This window comes from Typha angustifolia, chromosome 7 (assembly GCF_048772165.1).
Source record: "Typha angustifolia cultivar Huaian chromosome 7, ASM4877216v1, whole genome shotgun sequence".
NCBI classification, from domain to species: Eukaryota; Viridiplantae; Streptophyta; class Magnoliopsida; order Poales; family Typhaceae; genus Typha; species Typha angustifolia.
The window spans coordinates 18,278,803-18,295,416 of record NC_133245.1 but is presented as its reverse complement, the minus strand read 5'-3'; the positions used below and the strand labels follow the sequence as shown (position 1 = coordinate 18,295,416).

The window sequence follows — 16,614 nt, the reverse complement described above, 5'->3', positions numbered from 1 at the left end:
TCGCGACAATAGCTATCGAAGGAGAGGGGACTTACCGAGAGTGACGCGACTCGAGTGTTCACGAACCGACAAGCAGCTTCTTTATGAACTCTCGCGACGCCGACCTATTTATTATCTTCGCCGTAGTTATCGGAATCTACTAATAACAGCTCTGAGTTCTTCCTTTTGATTTCTCGTATTGCCAAAGGTATTGGGACGATGACTTCTCGAATGGGCGGCGCTCTCCTTCTGAGGCACCTCGGTGGCCGCCTCTTCTCCACCACTACCACCACCTCGGTGCCTAGATCTACGGCGATTGGGGAGGCGACGAACTATCTCATGTACGGTGGGTCTGCACCGGCCAAGGGGATGGCGGTGTGGGTGAGGATCTCCTCGGTGCGAATGGCGAGCACGACGGCTTCTCCGGCTGTTGGCCGAGAGGATGAGGCGACGGTTGCGAAAGGCGCCGCTGCGAAGGAGGGGGCGGGGACTCCTCCGAGCGCGAAGAAGGAGATCGCGAGCTATTGGGGTATCCAGCCCTCTAAGCTCGTCAAGGAGGATGGCACCGAGTGGAAGTGGTCTTGCTTCAGGGTAAGCCGATGCTTCCTTTTTCTATTACTCTTCAAATTTTCAAAAATTTCCCAATTCAACAAGATATTTAATCTGGTTTTGTGTTGTTAAAATTGATAGCCATGGGAGACGTACAAGTCGAATATCTCGATCGATCTGAAGAAGCACCACGTGCCGACGACCTTTCTTGACAAGGTAGCGTACTGGACCGTGAAGGCCCTCCGAATCCCCACAGATATCTTCTTCCAGGTACTATGAATGATTTAATCCCAAAACCCCTAGCCTGCCGATCCTTTTCTATTCCCGTTTCTTTCCATTCAATTTGGTGATATGATCTTTGTGACGCAGAGGAGGTACGGGTGCCGAGCCATGATGCTTGAGACCGTGGCCGCAGTCCCAGGAATGGTGGGCGGCATGCTCCTTCACCTCCGCTCCCTCCGCCGCTTCGAACACACCGGCGGCTGGGTCCGAGTCCTTCTCGAAGAAGCCGAGAACGAGCGGATGCATCTGATGACGTTCATGGAGGTGGCGAAGCCCCGGTGGTACGAGCGAGCCCTCGTCATCGCCGTGCAGGGCGTCTTCTTCAACGCCTACTTCGTGGGCTACCTCCTCTCTCCCAAGTTCGCCCACCGCGTCGTGGGATATCTGGAAGAGGAGGCCATCCATTCCTACACCGAGTTCCTCAAAGACCTCGAGGCTGGTAAGATAGAGAATGTTCCGGCCCCCGCCATCGCCGTCGACTATTGGCGCCTTCCGGCGGACGCTACTCTAAAAGACGTCGTCACCGTCGTCCGTGCTGATGAGGCGCACCACCGCGACGTCAACCACTTCGCATCGGTATGCTTAATTAACTCCCACTTTTTTCGGAATGGGGTGGGTTGGATTTATTTTTTAAGTGGAAGTGAGAACTTAATAATAGTGTTTTACCCAATATTGATGTAGTTGTTATTGGGATTTAAATCCGAAATTTTTTCAGACAGTACGACTTTGTGTAACCAACTGATCACTATCCCTGTGGCGAAAATCGAAATGGGTTATATTGGATCTCTATACGTATTCTTAATCTTATTATTTTTAAAAATCATTTTGCAGGACATTCATTACCAAGGCATGGAGTTGAAGCAGACGCCGGCGCCTCTCGATTATCACTGAGAGTATCCTGCTAGGTTCCGCGATTCGGGCATTTCAAGTATTAGCTGGATTTATTGAGAACCGTATAATGTATAAATGGTATCTATTACTGTTGGTTGAATGAATAATACTTGCTGTGGATGTAAAAAGAGATTTGAGTTTGCAACTTGTTATCCTGGTTGCTGCATGTTACAACTCGGAGAAATCTTTGTTGCTGCATATTGAGTTTAGCTACCATTCCCTTATCGGGTTCGTTGTTGGAAAATGTTTCGTATAACGTAAGCTATTCTATTTTTTCCCCTGACAGCTGCTCTATTGTTGGAGTTAAGACTGTACTTGGAAAGATATTGGTCATTTGTTAAGAAATGTAAAGATAGTGGTCATTTGTTAAATCATTTCTGCAGTTATAAACTGCCGCACCATCCATTTTAGCTTTTGCAAATCCGAGCACCAGATCACTATTATTGTTCTTCGGAGTATTCTTTTTTGTTTGTAATATTCTGGTTGGGACGGTTCCATTTTGTTCATCCGGGGTAAGTCAGGATTGTATTTGTGAGATAAACAAGATGATTGGAATCTTTTGATAATGCAACTGTAAGAGAGTATAGTTTGCTGCCGTTTGTAAAACTCTTTATTATGTTGCTCCTAATACAATACATATGAGCTCGGAATTTGGAGATGTGAGAGTTCGGCCATGAACTGGAGACCTGGAGTCCAGAAAATCCCAAAGACAACAATTGCGAGTAGGCCCAAAGAGTAATAACATCTTCCATCAGATGTTTCCAGAGTTCCTTCAAATATTCAGATAAATTCTCTGCAGAGCTCTGTGGAAATGAAACTGAGTACCACATAGGTTTCATGATGAATTTTTCCACAAAGATTTATTAATACGCAAGCTTCTATCTGAATCAATCAGATAAAGAATATCTATAACTAGTTCCTAATAATTTTAATTATTCCTGAAATATAAGGACATGCAGTCATGCATATCCCTTACAAGTAGCTTATATCTGGCAAAGGATTTCAAATGAAGAACGTCTATGGGCATTTCTGACAACAAAACTAAAACTAGATACTTTACAGAATATCAATTCCGGTGTGGGGACTGAAAATACTACCCTCGGGTTTTCACATCGCTTGGTCCCTGTCCCCCCTGGTATCCAAAGCTCTAATGACCTAAAATTAACCTGACAACATACAAACTACAAAACTGGAAACTTGAAGTTTCAACTTACTGCACCCCTCTTCTAAAATATATTGTTTCCTAGCAATTGGCATGGATTAACAAAAAAAAGTACACAGTTATCTTGAGATAAGAGATGTGCATAAGGCCTCATAATGGTACAAAGATGCAATAGGAATATCTTCAAACCTGTGCATAAGGCCTCATAATGCTTCCTTGAGTTGAAAGGTCCTCAATATTACTCTGGCTTTGTCGTACTCATTCAGAGCAACGAACATGTTCTTTAAACGACGGGCAAGGAGACGAGTATCTTCCTCACTTACACCTGATGCACGCCGCTTCTCCAATTTGTTTCCTAGTTCTGCCACAAAATCCACTAGAGGCTGCAACTTCGGAGTAGGATCTACTGTGACCTCTGGACCAGACCAAACTCCTGGTAGTGATACAACAATTCTCTCTGTCCTCGTGATAGCATCATGAATATTCGATATAATGCTCTTGACATGAGGCAGAAGTTTTCCCCTCAACAACTCTTCCAGAGCAAGCTTCTCTAAAACTGGAAGTGCTATAATATTTTTCCACAAACAGATATTTCCTAGCAGACGAACAGACATACCAAACCTATATGCTGCAAACTGTGCAGCATCTGGCACAGCATTTGTGACCACTGTACCCCAAGACGGTACATTAAGATTGGAAATGGCCTCAGTCAAACGTCTATGAACAACTGCCAACAATTCGTGCAAAGCCCTACTTGAACTTGGAACATAATTAACCACCATGTTAGTTGCAAAAACAGCATTTTTAGTCCTTTGGGTGCTCAAGATGTCCCAGCAATGTGCAATTTCATGGTGCAATATTGGAAGAGCTACCTTCTCCACTAGTTCTGGGATAAGATTCGCATCAGCATCATCAGGATCAAAGTCGTGAACTTTTCCTGGCAGCCCATAGTTAAAAAGTAGCCTGTGCCACTCCATGTCAAAGAAATCTATTGTATCGTAGAGAGGGTCCCACTTCAGAAGGTCCAATCTCACATAGGGAGTGAACAAGGTGGGCACACTTAACGATACATAAGCATCTCGGTAAGTTGATGGGTATTGATTTTTCCATCCTTCAAACTTTTCCTTGACAATTTTAAGGTTGGAGTATTTTTCAGATGCATCACTGAAAATCTGTTCAGCAGTTAGGAGCAACTCGTTGCGGCTAGACAGGTATGCATCACTCTCACTATCACTCTCATCAGTGCTCAGTTCCCCTTCAATATGCTCACAGACATTACTCTTCCCCATGGATAACATTCTTTTAGATTCAGACCGAGCTTTTCTTTGCTTTCTATACTCAGCCCTTCGAGTAAAGTCCATGTGCTTTTTAAGATTGATATCTCTGCCAAATTCATCTAGTTCCACTGGTAAGTTTGAATTGTCTCTAGCTGCAGCAGCAACAGCTGCCTGAGCTGCATTTGTGGCAGCTAAGATGTACGCTGATCCAGAGCCCTTACTTAAGGACTTGAATTGCTGCACTAACAGCAGCTTCCATCTCATTTCCTTCTTCGACAAAGTCAGCTGATCGCCTTTCTGAAACAGCTAGTGCCCGCTTTTCATGCAACTTCTGCATCTGTTCTTCCAATTCTTCTATGTAGAATGCTTTGTCATTTAAGAAATCACACATCACAGAGATAAAATCACGGAGTTGTTGCATGAAGACATACTTCTTGTCAGTGGCTTCCAGAGACTCCTCCACGGTAGATATCTCCGAAAGTGCCTCTGATATATGCGTATCTGTCCTGACCAAAGAATTCAAGGTAGTCTTGTGAGATTCCCTAAGCTTATTGATGTTCTCCTGCAGGGCTCGTGTCGCAATCTCTGCTTGTTGTGCGATAGACATGACCTCTGCACTCCGTGTGATGACAACAGAATCCCCAAGAGGCAAGCCGCCAAGCAGTGAACGATGGGCAACTGCTGCATTGATGGAAGGCTGTGGCTGCAATGATGCAACAGAAGGAGTGCTGGTACTTCCTCTCTGTACAGAAGTTTCATCAAGCCTCCTGCCTAGACCCTTTCTGAACTGCTCTTCCTCCCATTTCCTCTCCTCCTCATCTTCATCACCATCACCAAAACCAACCTCTTGAAATCCATTATTAACAGCTGAAGGAACCTTCTCCTTGATACTTGTATAAACATCTTTCTTTGGCCCGACATCTGCATTTTTGACTTCGAACATAGCAATTCTGCCTTGCAAATCATTGTCTTCTTCATCACTGGAACCACCTGCAGATGCGCGACTACTTATCATACCACTGCTGTCAAGGGATATGAAATCAGGCAATGGGCGGTGTGGTTGCTGCAGCTGCTGCCTCTTGGCCCGGATAGCATTAATTGTTGCCTGATCAGGTATCACTGGCAACTTCCTACCTTTCTCTGTATCATCTCTATCACCTTGTTCCTCTTCTTCCTCTTCCTCTTCCTTTTCCTGTGCTGTAGATTCCTTCTCCTCTTCCGGCCTTGTAGAAGTAGTGGTCATGGGCTTCATGAGGCCTTTGAGGACAATAACAGGTTCTGCAGTCCGGTCGGACTTCTGGGATTTGGTCTCCGAGAAAGACATGGTCGTTTGGGGTTTTGGTAAACTGCCGAGGGGCCGGGCATTCTTCTGGAGCTCGCGGAGCCTCTCCTTGGTGTACTCGCCAGTCTGCGGCTGAACATTGGAAGGTATTGGAGGGACAGAACTCAAACTCTTTGACCGATCTTTTGATGCACTGAGCTTATGAACGGAGGCGGCCGAGGAGAATTTTCGGGTGGGCAGGCTAGGCAATGCAAAGCTGCCGTCTTCCTCCTCCTCCTCGTCGTCTGCGAAACTGAGGCGCTTTGGGCCCTGCGGTTTCGAACTCTTGGGTTTGGCTGCGGGTGGGGCTTGGTTTCTACTATTCGTAGAAATGGAGGCGGAAGTGGAGGCTATGGTGCTTGGTTTCGGGCTCGGTTTCTCCTCGCCATTAGCATCCCCAGTGTCGGATCGACGGCGGAAATTTTTGGCTCTGCTACTGCTCATCAATACTCACCTCCTCAAATCGAAACGCAACCTTATGGATCGAGTTGATCTATTTTAAGACCGAAAGTTGATGCGCTCTTCGATCCAAATCACATCAATGAGAAGAAGCTCAACAGAGCAAGTCAAACTAATGGAGCTTCTGAGATCTAAACTAGTTGTCATCTTGTGGTAAACGAAACCCTAGAAAGAGGAGGAGAGAAGCAAAGGAGAAGCGAGAGGCGATTGATGGGTAGAAGAAGAGGAGCCGATGATCCTGACCTCGTCCGTTTATTCTATTTATTCCCTTCTTCGCTTCTCTTCTCTGTCATCGTCGTCGTTGTCGTTCTCTCCTTCGTGGTTAGCTTTGGCAAAGGTTTCGGGAATCTCGTTTAGCTCTTCACCTAAATCTCGAGGGTTTCAAAGGTGCCGGCAGTCGTTTAACCGGTGGTGCCAAAACAGAAGGTGTAATGAAACTATTAAATATATATATATATATATATATATCAAGGTTTCGGGCACGTAACAAAATACATTAAAAAGCATAGCTATCGCAAATACACAAAGCCAAAAAACTTACAATTAAAGGTGCAGCACATACTGAAGTACCAAAACATTAGAGTAGAAATCTTAAACCTACGTAAACCAACCAAAGCAATAGAAAAAGAAAGAAAAATACAGGCTAAAAAACAAAATGAGCTAATACCTAAAAAATCACAAGCAAGAAGTCGATGATGCGCTAACTGAAAAAGCGAGACTGTAGTTGGAGACGGAGAAGTCGATGATGTACATCAATGGTAGATAATACATTCTTGTTGAGGGAGGATAACAACCCAACAATGGAATAAATGTCAGCTTCTAAGCCAACAAGGAACGAACCTAATGATCATGGAAAGTGGCATAGAAGAGAAAGAAGAAAATGCCAAAGCCTGGAAGAGCTAGGGCCTATAGCTTTCCAGAAATTTGATCTGTATGGATTAAAACCTGGTTATATTTCATAACTTCAAAGTGATGGAAATAAATGTTTATATTGGGCCTCGACGCAGGAGTAAAATAACGAAGCGTATTCATACGGGAAAAATCAAGGAATTGGTCGAGTTCAAGAGATGAAGATGAGATGCTTTATTTCATATTCCGTGTATTTATGCAAGTTATTACACCACCATAACCACTAATTTGATGCTCCATATGCTCAGAAAATTTTACACCAGTAGGCAGTAATCCGACTGCCAAAGCAGTCTCGCTGTCCAAATTTACCGTATAAACAACCAAAACTTGCCATGACTAAGAATTGAAAATTGCATCTCAAAGAAGACTACGTAGCAGATCTCTGCAGATCCAATTCACTTCCTCTTATCCCACCGAATACCTCATATCCTCCCTTGATGTTCAAATCTAATAGAAGTGAACCTCCATTTAGAGTTGGTTTCGCATCCTCGCGTCCCTCTTGGTAAAGAGCAAAGCCTGGATTACTAGTCCTTTTAAGACTATTGTTTGATATAGCTGCCCCCAACTCCGTACTCTTCTCTTCACAAACTTGAGTCACATTGGTCATCAAGCCTGATAGTGCTAGGTTGAAATCTGTGAGCTGGCTTCTGGTGGCTTCCAGATTACTGGAACCATTCATGTCAAAGGAGAGACTTTTCTGGGCTTTCTCTAATATGCCTTGCAAGTACTTCCCTTGAGCCTCTATTCTCATTTGTAACTTCTTTTGCACCTGCATGGACAAGCTACTTGAATTGATCTTCTATTCTCGATAGGAATAACAGTAGAGATAAGACATGGTGCAGCAGTAGGCTGACCTCTAGTTGTTCATGCAGTTTCCGTTGTACTTCAATCTGATACCTCAAGGCCTCTGCAAGTGGCAATTCTCTGAGCGCGCCATGCAAAAGAATGGTATATCGATGTCAAAGATATATACACATCAAAAGCTAATGAAGATCAGAACAGAACAGTAGACACTAGGTCAATACTTGATTCTTGTCAAGTTAGTAAGATATGATTACATTCTGTTACAACTGCCTTGCACGAAACTGGTAAGGTAGTGTCACTTTGAGGTTGCTCATCTTGGCACCTTTAATATTTTAATTCTCTAATACTAACAAAAGAGCGTTATATCTAACTAAAGGAAATTAATCAGCAAAAAATTGACTCCATCTAAAAAATAAAAATAAAAATAAAAATAAAAAACAGAATCGTACAGAGTTTCCGAAAGAGAATTTTGTTTTTGAGAGAGAGAGAGAGAGAGAGATCTCCAGAAAAAGCTACAATCGGAATCAGTTGAAAATACTAATTAATTCTTAAAATAATTACTTCAGGGATAACTTCTTCTGTCCTGCAGTGACCATGTAACTAAAGATGCAATCAATCACTATAGCCTTCAGGCAGTCGCCAGCTAATGTGCTAGTCCATGAGGTAGCATAGTCACCACACGCAACCCTAGAGTTGATGAAAGCTAGACTCTGACAACACGTTTGAATATGAATAGGTAAGGACAATTACTGTCCACTCGGAATCGTTTCAGGCTACCAAAAACTACAGTCAATTAATGTCTTGTCATATTCCATATCCAATTTAATGTTACCATCACCGCAATGGACAAGCTTAGTCAATCCAACTGCCAGCGTTCTGCCAGCCAATCCGAGAATTTTCTTCACAACATTAGCCCTCAAAAAAATACGGCATATCAAGCTTTGCTTTAAAGAGTTCAAATAAGTTTGTAAGACTCTAGACCTCCTGCTCTACCACCATGCAAAACGACTGATTTCTCCAAAAGGTTTAAGTAATTAAACAAGTGGATTTTGTATTGCATGCTAACAATGCTACATTTGTTGCTATAGCTCATAATTCTCTTTCTTGACAATATATTCCATGGCTAAGCAGCTACAAACATAAATGTGTATGCACATAGCTATAATGACTAAGTGGGTCACATCAAGAGTCAACGCTGACGTACTTGACATGCAACAAAACAAGAAGAAGAGCTGGTGAGCAACGTACCCTATGTTGCTTCCTTCAAGAATATTGACGGGTGTAACAGATGAATAACTGATCATGCTTGAGTTGCTTCCTGCATGCAAAGAATCCAATGTCAGATTAAAACAAGAATACGCTTTATCTATGTTACATGCATCTACACGATTAGCATACCATCATTGCTGGCTTTCAGCTCTGTCTCTCTTCGGGATTGCTTTCCAAGTCTATATTTCTACATGCACAACAAACAACGCAATCGGATCTCATTAGAAGAACCAAAGCAGAGTTAAACAGAAGGAATAAGCAATGACATGAGTAAGAGAAACGAGAAGGTATAGAGATAGAGACCTGAAGGTGACTCTTAAGATGGTACAGTGTCAATCCTTTCATGCCCATCAGTCTCAGCACAGACTTGGGTGTCGCTTCTGTCAATGAGCCATCCAATTTAGAAAACAAATGTTGCAATAATAACATAGCGAGAGAAAGTTAAATGGAAATTTTGATGAGAGTACTGATTTGATAAGAATCAAGAAATTGCTGAAATGAGCTTCTATCTCTTAGATCCGTCAAAAGAATAAAATTATCATTTTATACACACTATTTGTCTAAGTAATTAATTTAGTCCTAAAACTTAAGAATGATTTCATTATATATCTCTTGAAATAGTAGATTACGTGGAGAGATAGAGAAATTATTAGTATTGATTGAGAAATTTATATGACACGTGTGGGATTTGAATAGTTAAGATCCCATTCAAATTTAAATTAAATTATTTTGAGTGAAAAATTTTGGTTTAGGTAGGAGAAATATTCTATCCTAATTAAAATATTTTTTTATTATAATCTTATCCAATGAGGATATATAGACTACTTATATTAAGATTTCTCAAACAAACTTATTTAATTTAAATTTCAGATTTGATATCAACTAGTCAAAGCTCATATATCATAAAAATTTCTCAGTTAATACTAATAATTTGCTATGCTACCTATAAATTTCTTTTCAAAAAGTAAAAGCATGACTAATACTTTCGATTAATTTAATATAATTTTAATTATTGGACGAAGAGAGAAATTAAAGATTAGCATTAAATCATATTTGTCAAGCCTTGCCTTCCAACCCATTGAGTTGTATATTTGGAAAAGAAATCAAAATTTTGTTTGCTCATCAAGTTCCCATAAATGAAGAACAAAGTTGGTCAACTATTCTCCTCTGCTCCGAGTATTCTTCATGCAGAATCTCTAATGTCTATCGCCATTCGCAAATCACGAACTTTTCTAGATCTATAGGCTATCGAATATCGGTGTACGTTCTTACCCTTTGCACAAATACGTTCTCCGACACAAACCATATCCCCTGTCCATTTTAAGGCTTTAGAAATCTATAACCAGATTAACTGGATTCAAACTAGAGGGTCAATCGGATGAGCCATCCAGCAGAACCCACTATAGTAGAAACCAGAGTGCCGGAAAAAGATATCAGTGGGTCCACCGGCCTTTCCACTTGTCAGAACCCGATTCCAAGAGTTAGCATGCTGTCCTCTGCTCTCCGAGAAGTCGGATCTGATCACTTACGGTGCACGATATTTGGAACATCTAATCGTAGCCTTTAAATTAAACATATCACTTAACTGTCAATAACCTGGATGTAACTCCTATTGCGACCCATAGCTACGAACAAAAAAGACGACTGACTCTTGAGAGCTTAATAGTATATACTTTTTTTTTTCAAAAAAAAAAAAGAAGAGAAAAATACAGAAGAAGATTGAGAGAGAGATGAGTAGATGACATACTCTCGGGTCCTCCGAGCTTGGTGACGGCGTTGACGAAGCGCTCGTGGAGATCTGGCGTCCACCTCAACCGTGGCTTCGGGTCTCGCGACAGTAATCCACCTCCTCCCACCGCCGCCATCGCCGATTGGTAGTTCCTTTCCATCCCCTCAAACATCCCAAATCCCAAAAGCTTCTCCCCGTCTGATCTCTTTTCAGTGCTCTGCTATCCAATTCTTCTCTTCTCCGAAGTAGAAACCCTTCGAGGAATGTTCTAAAGCCCTTTACTAAATTTCCAAGCAATCCCGCCTCCTAGTCTTTCCCAATTCCTCGAAGCCCGGACAAAAGGTGTAACAAAGGAACATTACATGATCGAATCAACTGGATCTTTCGGTTCCACCAAATTGGAAGCGATCGAAAAGGTCTAGATCGACGAAAGCAACAAGATGGCCGCCAAGTTTTGAAACAGGTAGTTTAAGAAATCTTGATAGAAAATCACAAACTCTATGGAGATCTCAAAGTAGATAAGAGCTAGAAGAGAGGGTAGCGAGAGTCAGTGAGCGTTTCGCGGCGAGGAATATGAGAAACTTAAGCGTAGAGGAAAGAGAGAGAACGAAGGCGGTAGACCAATGGGCATGCACCACGCATTTAACTCCGAAACCTCGTTCCGGTGTCCTATGGTTCACGTTTGAGTTTGATATCGTTCCTCTTCTTAGCTCTCTGCGGCGATGAGATTTGATTTGATGGATGTGGGATAAAAGATTGGATCGGCAGAGGAGCGGAAGCGGGTGCACGTGGTAGCGTGCCACGTGGAACGAAGAGTCGTGGTGGGCCCTTTGGAGTGACACGTTTCGGCCTCTGGGGTAGGAGGTGACGCGTCCGCGAATATTCCCTCCAAGAGGCGATTGTCATGACCGCCCCCCCCTCCCCCCTCGCTTTGGCTTATTCTCCCGCCTTTAATCTCTTCCGCCCTTTCATATCCGGACAGCGCACAGCATCGTATCCACTCACGTTTCGCCACGTAGATTATAATCCGACGCAGCGGTAAGTCTACGTGTTACTGAAATTTATAGGCATAGGTGAATTGGACGTTAGTAGGAGACCAATGATTTTATAATGCAATTATCCAAATGGGCTACAATTGGATAGCAAGTTGCATTAGAGGAGGCTCCATTGGTGTTTTGAGTCCGAGTGGTAACGAGATTTCCGGGCCGTTTTGGGTTTAAAGTAATAAAATTAGAGTAGATAATAAATAGATGGACAAGTTGGGGCGACACAAGGAATACAGGGAGGAGGGGAATAAAGAATCTCGCGCCGTCCACTCTTGTCTTTTGAGTGGGCCCACTGCTTCGAGATTAGCGCGGGAATCGTATTGACTATTGAAGTCGGACGCCGTACGGGAGGAAGAATCTGCACTGTTTCCTTTGGTGGGGGTGGCTTCTTTGGAAAAATTCTACACCAGTTTGATTCCAATCGATCAGCCATGGGGAGGAATCTATAGGTGTTCCCCAACTCGCAAGCACAAGCCTTATTATAGTTAAAGTAAACACAACATATTGAAGTTGTTTAGCAGCATCTAGTAGTAGCTACATACTTGGGTGCTGCAATTAGTCAAAACATATTGCTTTGTTTATTCCCAGCACCAATAATTATGTAGTTATTACTAAGCCAAACTAATCAAGGAGGGTGTGGTTCATGTGAAGCTGCACACAAGTATAATGTAATGCTCCTCTTTGGTTCCCTGGTTCCCAAATAGAATGATAGATAGCATAACTAATTTTAACAATGGCATTAAAAAGCACTTAAATCGTACTGTCATGTTGACCTACTTTTTCACCGGGTTATCGTATTAAGAAAACTGCAAAATGACATTACAAACAAAATAAAAAGCCCAAATCATGACTTTTTACGAGGAGACACTACAGAATGAGAAAAAATGAAGCTCCAGCTGAGATAATAATAAACTAGCACAATGGTGCTCATTCACAGTGGCGTAATAAATCAACCATTAAAATAATAGACAGAGATGAAAAAAAAATATGCAACAAGAAATAACTATTATATGCAAACCAGAAGCCTATTCTCAGTCTTCCTCCACAGCAATGTTCGCACCACGACATAAAGTAAATGATAGCTAAGGTCCATCAAGACTAGGCGCGAATTTTGGAACTGTAATGGAGCTACCGTGCATCTGGAAGCTGCGAGACTTAATTATCATGGAAATGATAAAGTTCGATTCTATCCAGAAATAGTTTGATGCTTCCAACTGAAGGGATATATTGTAACATAATTACATGTTGATTCTGCACTAACATTTTCAGCAACAATGTTTCTTTTGGCACTTCTTTCCATAATTCATCAACTTCCTCTTTCTTAGCAAATGAAGAATGCACTTTAGTGTTACATACTAAAGCAAACAGGTATCCAAAACCATTCTTGAAGTTGCCCATTAGTTCTGCTTTCCTCATATCAAACTGCTGTGATGTTTCAGAAGAAGAATTTTTTATGTGGCCATCTCTGCTTTGTCTAGTCACACTAAACAACCCTTGAAAGCCTTTCTCAGGGCAGCTTCATCCAAATTCCTTCCAATAAAGACAAGCTTGTTAATTCTTTTCTCTTCAGGTCTCCATGGTTTTGCAGGGCAGCCATCCAAAATTGAGTGCACTCCCTGAAAGTTATAGAACAGAAGACAAAACTTCAGTATCATCAAAGAAAACGCATTTTGACATTCTACAGAACACTCCACAAAATCATATATTTCTAGCATCATGAGCTTGATTAGTTTGATGCCTAATTCAATAAATTCAAGAGATCACATGATGCATATTCCAGTTGGCTGATATCACTATGGCGAGGAACTAAGGAGCATTCTGCAAATCCATATGATGCATACTGCATACAGATCATATGAGGCATCAGGGAATCTGCCTGAACTTGCTTTACTACGTCTGTTGGCCTACAGGAAAACAATTGCAACTTGCAGATGAAAGGAGAATATATCTAACCTGAAAAACATAACGCCCAGTGGAATCATTTACAGATATCACACCTTTCATTCTGTACAAATCCTCTCCTTTCTCATCAACCAGTCTTTCTAGCCAATCGTTAACCTGGACCAGAAGAAATGGCAGCGAATTAGTAGATTCCTGCAGGAAAAAGAAAACTTGCTAAAGAAGAACCAAAAGAACCAATATTTTCTTGTAATACAGTTTCAACATTCAATGTTAAAATGCTATTTTCTTTTATAAATTCTTGCAACAGTTGATAACTTTGAATACAAAAGCAAAAGAAGTCCAAGATACCTCATCAAGATCTAGAGTTCCTTCAGAAACTATGCTAACACTTGATACGGCAGAATCATGTGTATGATCATGATGGTGTCCTGGATGGCCATCTGGGAAGAAGAAAAATGCAGAGCATAAAAACTAGACAATCAACAAACAGTTTCTGAGCAAGACATCATTAGATGGTAAGCAAAAGGAATGAGAGAATCAAGTAGATGGAAAATAATGAAAAGAATCAAAGTGCTCCAGGCTGCATGCCTGCGCCAAACAAAATCAACGAACAAAGCCAATTTGTCACCTACAATTGTGAGTGAATATTCAAAGAACCATAAAAGGGTGCTGAATTTGAAACATTTGAGAAACCGCCAGAATCATAGATTGATCCAACTAACATCCTACATACAAAAACAGAAGCTCACCAAATAGAACACCTTAATTCAAGTAGGACTTGTGAGCAACAATTAGAGAACTGATGATGATGTACCCAGATACAAGGTCCTCTAAAAATAAAACAATTTCATTGCTCCTAAAGAAATTATTCTAAAAATGTATCCCCAGAACATGAAAGTAGAATATTTGCATTGTTTTCAGAAGTTAATATCCACAACTGCAGCAACAACCAAGAGAATTTGACACGCAGAGCAGTAACAGATCAGGTCATCTGTTAACAGTATACCTGCCTGATTAGTGGGAAACAAAGTTTATTGTAGCCAATATCCATCTGCCCTTATAAAACCCATGCACAGCTTATGAACCAATCACTCATACTTCTATTTAGGTTTCATAACACTAAAAAAACAATTTAGAGAGGAAGATCAGCTAAACACAACAGCAAGATAGAAAAGTACATAGGCATATACCATTCCCGTTTTTACAATGATGATGACTCGTATCATGGCTTTCATCTAACTGAACATCAGATTCAATCCTGCTTAAAATGTAATACAAGGGTGTCAGAAACTTAAACCAACTTATTCAAAAACTTTTTTGATGACATGTGTTCTACAGCAGAGTCAGATATGGAACCAAAATACAAAAATATGAGAAAATAAAGGTAACCTGTCAAGGTCATATCCCCCTACTCCTAGAACAAAATCCATATCAACAACTCCAAACTTTGCTTGCTTTATTTGTGCCATCCTGTTTATAAGCTGCAAATAAAAAGTACATCAGTACATCAGCTTGGACATAATATCTCCCAGCTGTCAAATCTTCCTTGGAAAAGAGATTCTACCTTAATTTTCTTAGTCAGTATATCCAATTCGATATCATTCACCAGATCAATCTGCCAAGATGAAGGTATGTGAAAAAACAGAGAAGAACATGACTTCAAACAACCAGGGCATAGTTAAATGGTTTTTGGTCATCACTCCAAGGATTGAGAGTTAAATGTCTGACTATATACAGTATGTACTTGCCTTGTTTAGTATGATACGGTCTGCATAAGCAACTTGTTCTACTGCTTCATTCACGATCCACCTTGGTTTCACTTCATTCAGATGTTGCATGGCATGCTTACAATCTACCAGAGTAACAACACCATCAAGCTTTACATGGCGTGCTACCAATTCATCTGAACAGAATGTCTCAATGACAGGAGAAGGCTTTGCTAGACCTGGACAATGGTGCATGCACAAATTGAAGCAATTAAAAATTGGACATGAGTAAACAAGATCAATCAATAAATGCAAGTGGATTCTGGTTCCATTTAGGTGTTGGAATAACCTGAACTTGGAAGGAAAAAAAGAAGAAAAAGAGAACAAGAAACTAACTTTCTCATACTCTATTCACAGTCTTTGGTCCAAACAGCTCTACCTGTTGTCTCTATAACAATATGATCAAACTTGTCCCGCTTTTTCTTAACCAACTCCAGAAGCATCTTAACCAGATCTCCTCTGACAGTGCAGCACAAACAGCCATTGTTAACCATTACAATGTCCTCAGCAGCGGATGAATGGCTAGCAACAAGTGAGCTATCAATATCGACCTCCCCAAACTGCAAGCGAGTGAAAGAACCTACTTAGCGCGTTGATATGGGCATGCTCGTTTCACCATTACATGCAATTCTTTATTTATATATTTATTTAAAGATTTTTCATATCCACTGTATACCAAGACAATCAGATGATTATTTTTGCAACATCAAGATGTCATACAGAATACGTGCTAAATAGGCATATGCTTATGCTCTTTAGTACAATTTTACAATTGACACAACGAAAAAAAAAAAACCCCTCATGTACCTCATTCTCAATAACAGCTATCCTCTTTCCATGTTGGGAAGTCAAAATATGGTTCAAGAGAGTCGTCTACAATCATAACAAACAAAACATTTAGCGAACTTCCTCTGCAAGATTAACTCTCAAATGAAGGGGGGGAAAAACTATACGGACCTTTCCAGAGCCGAGGAAGCCAGTGATCACGGTGGCTGGGACGCGAGTATCGATGTCGACGTTACTAGAAGCCGCTTCGGCGAGGTCAAGCTTGTGAGTGGAAGCGGAGACCATTGACCTCGAATTGGACGGCCGGAGGTGGTGGGAGAGGGGAGAATGGAGGCTCCGAAGGCATTGGTTGGAGGAGGGAGAGAGAAGATTACGTACTAGGGTTTTGGAGGCTCTTGGGATCAGCAATCTCGCGGACATGGCTTCTCGGTGTTGCAGAGAGCGAGAAGGAGAGTAGACTACTATAAACCCTAGTGACTACAC

At 41.4% G+C, this 16,614-nt stretch overlaps 4 protein-coding genes across 8 annotated transcripts; 1 reads left to right on the top strand and 3 right to left on the bottom strand.

Moving 5' to 3' along the window:
• The first annotated feature begins 35 nt into the window (after nt 1-35).
• Nucleotides 36-2,072, top strand: LOC140763778 (ubiquinol oxidase 1a, mitochondrial-like). Its single transcript, XM_073102130.1, has 4 exons — nt 36-570; nt 670-798; nt 898-1,386; nt 1,642-2,072. Exons 1-4 carry the CDS (start codon nt 199-201, stop codon nt 1,699-1,701), a joined length of 1,050 nt encoding a protein of 349 aa, XP_072958231.1. The 5' UTR covers nt 36-198; the 3' UTR covers nt 1,702-2,072.
• A 577-nt stretch (nt 2,073-2,649) lies between these two features.
• Nucleotides 2,650-6,307, bottom strand: LOC140763552 (transcriptional repressor ILP1-like). Its single transcript, XM_073101796.1, is given in 2 exon segments — nt 2,650-4,365; nt 4,367-6,307. Coding segments are annotated over 2 exon segments (2,838 nt in total). The 5' UTR covers nt 5,906-6,307; the 3' UTR covers nt 2,650-3,066.
• Nucleotides 6,308-7,046: 739 nt separating this feature from the next.
• LOC140764042 (myb family transcription factor PHL11-like) lies at nt 7,047-11,270 on the bottom strand. Its single transcript, XM_073102490.1, has 6 exons — nt 10,650-11,270; nt 9,206-9,282; nt 9,032-9,089; nt 8,882-8,951; nt 7,684-7,753; nt 7,047-7,598 (listed from the first exon to the last, which is right to left on the bottom strand). The coding sequence occupies exons 1-6, from the start codon at nt 10,801-10,803 to the stop codon at nt 7,197-7,199; spliced, it is 831 nt and encodes a 276-aa protein (XP_072958591.1). The 5' UTR covers nt 10,804-11,270; the 3' UTR covers nt 7,047-7,196.
• A 1,304-nt stretch (nt 11,271-12,574) lies between these two features.
• Nucleotides 12,575-16,605, bottom strand: LOC140762238 (uncharacterized). 5 transcript variants are annotated; one of them, XM_073099907.1, is made up of 10 exons: nt 16,303-16,605; nt 16,153-16,218; nt 15,725-15,905; nt 15,328-15,524; nt 15,144-15,194; nt 14,969-15,060; nt 14,758-14,837; nt 13,928-14,019; nt 13,631-13,771; nt 12,575-13,293 (listed from the first exon to the last, which is right to left on the bottom strand). In XM_073099907.1, exons 1-10 carry the CDS (start codon nt 16,549-16,551, stop codon nt 13,156-13,158), a joined length of 1,287 nt encoding a protein of 428 aa, XP_072956008.1. In that variant the 5' UTR covers nt 16,552-16,605; the 3' UTR covers nt 12,575-13,155. The 5 variants fall into 5 exon arrangements, with proteins under 5 accessions (XP_072956008.1, XP_072956010.1, XP_072956009.1 ...); XM_073099909.1 differs by having other exon boundaries at nt 13,631-13,735; XM_073099908.1 differs by having other exon boundaries at nt 14,770-14,837.
• Nucleotides 16,606-16,614: the final 9 nt, after the last annotated feature.

What these genes read in the sequence shown, in the direction of transcription:
- LOC140762238 (XM_073099907.1), bottom strand. Translation starts at nt 16,551, where the DNA reads ATGTCCGCGAGATTGCTGATCCCAAGAGCCTCCAAAACCCTAGTACGT. An exon ending in GGGGGATATGACCTTGACAG is followed by an intron (nt 14,838 to 14,968) that starts GTTACCTTTATT and finishes CATTTTAAGCAG; the next exon opens with GATTGAATCTGATGTTCAGT. An exon ending in CGGGAATGGTATATGCCTAT is followed by an intron (nt 14,020 to 14,757) that starts GTACTTTTCTAT and finishes TCTTCTTCCCAG; the next exon opens with ATGGCCATCCAGGACACCAT.
- LOC140763778 (XM_073102130.1), top strand. Translation starts at nt 199, where the DNA reads ATGACTTCTCGAATGGGCGGCGCTCTCCTTCTGAGGCACCTCGGTGGC. An exon ending in GGAAGTGGTCTTGCTTCAGG is followed by an intron (nt 571 to 669) that starts GTAAGCCGATGC and finishes TAAAATTGATAG; the next exon opens with CCATGGGAGACGTACAAGTC. An exon ending in ACGTCAACCACTTCGCATCG is followed by an intron (nt 1,387 to 1,641) that starts GTATGCTTAATT and finishes ATCATTTTGCAG; the next exon opens with GACATTCATTACCAAGGCAT.
- LOC140764042 (XM_073102490.1), bottom strand. Translation starts at nt 10,803, where the DNA reads ATGTTTGAGGGGATGGAAAGGAACTACCAATCGGCGATGGCGGCGGTG. An exon ending in ATCTTAAGAGTCACCTTCAG is followed by an intron (nt 9,090 to 9,205) that starts GTCTCTATCTCT and finishes TTGTGCATGTAG; the next exon opens with AAATATAGACTTGGAAAGCA. An exon ending in GCTGAAAGCCAGCAATGATG is followed by an intron (nt 8,952 to 9,031) that starts GTATGCTAATCG and finishes CTTTGCATGCAG; the next exon opens with GAAGCAACTCAAGCATGATC.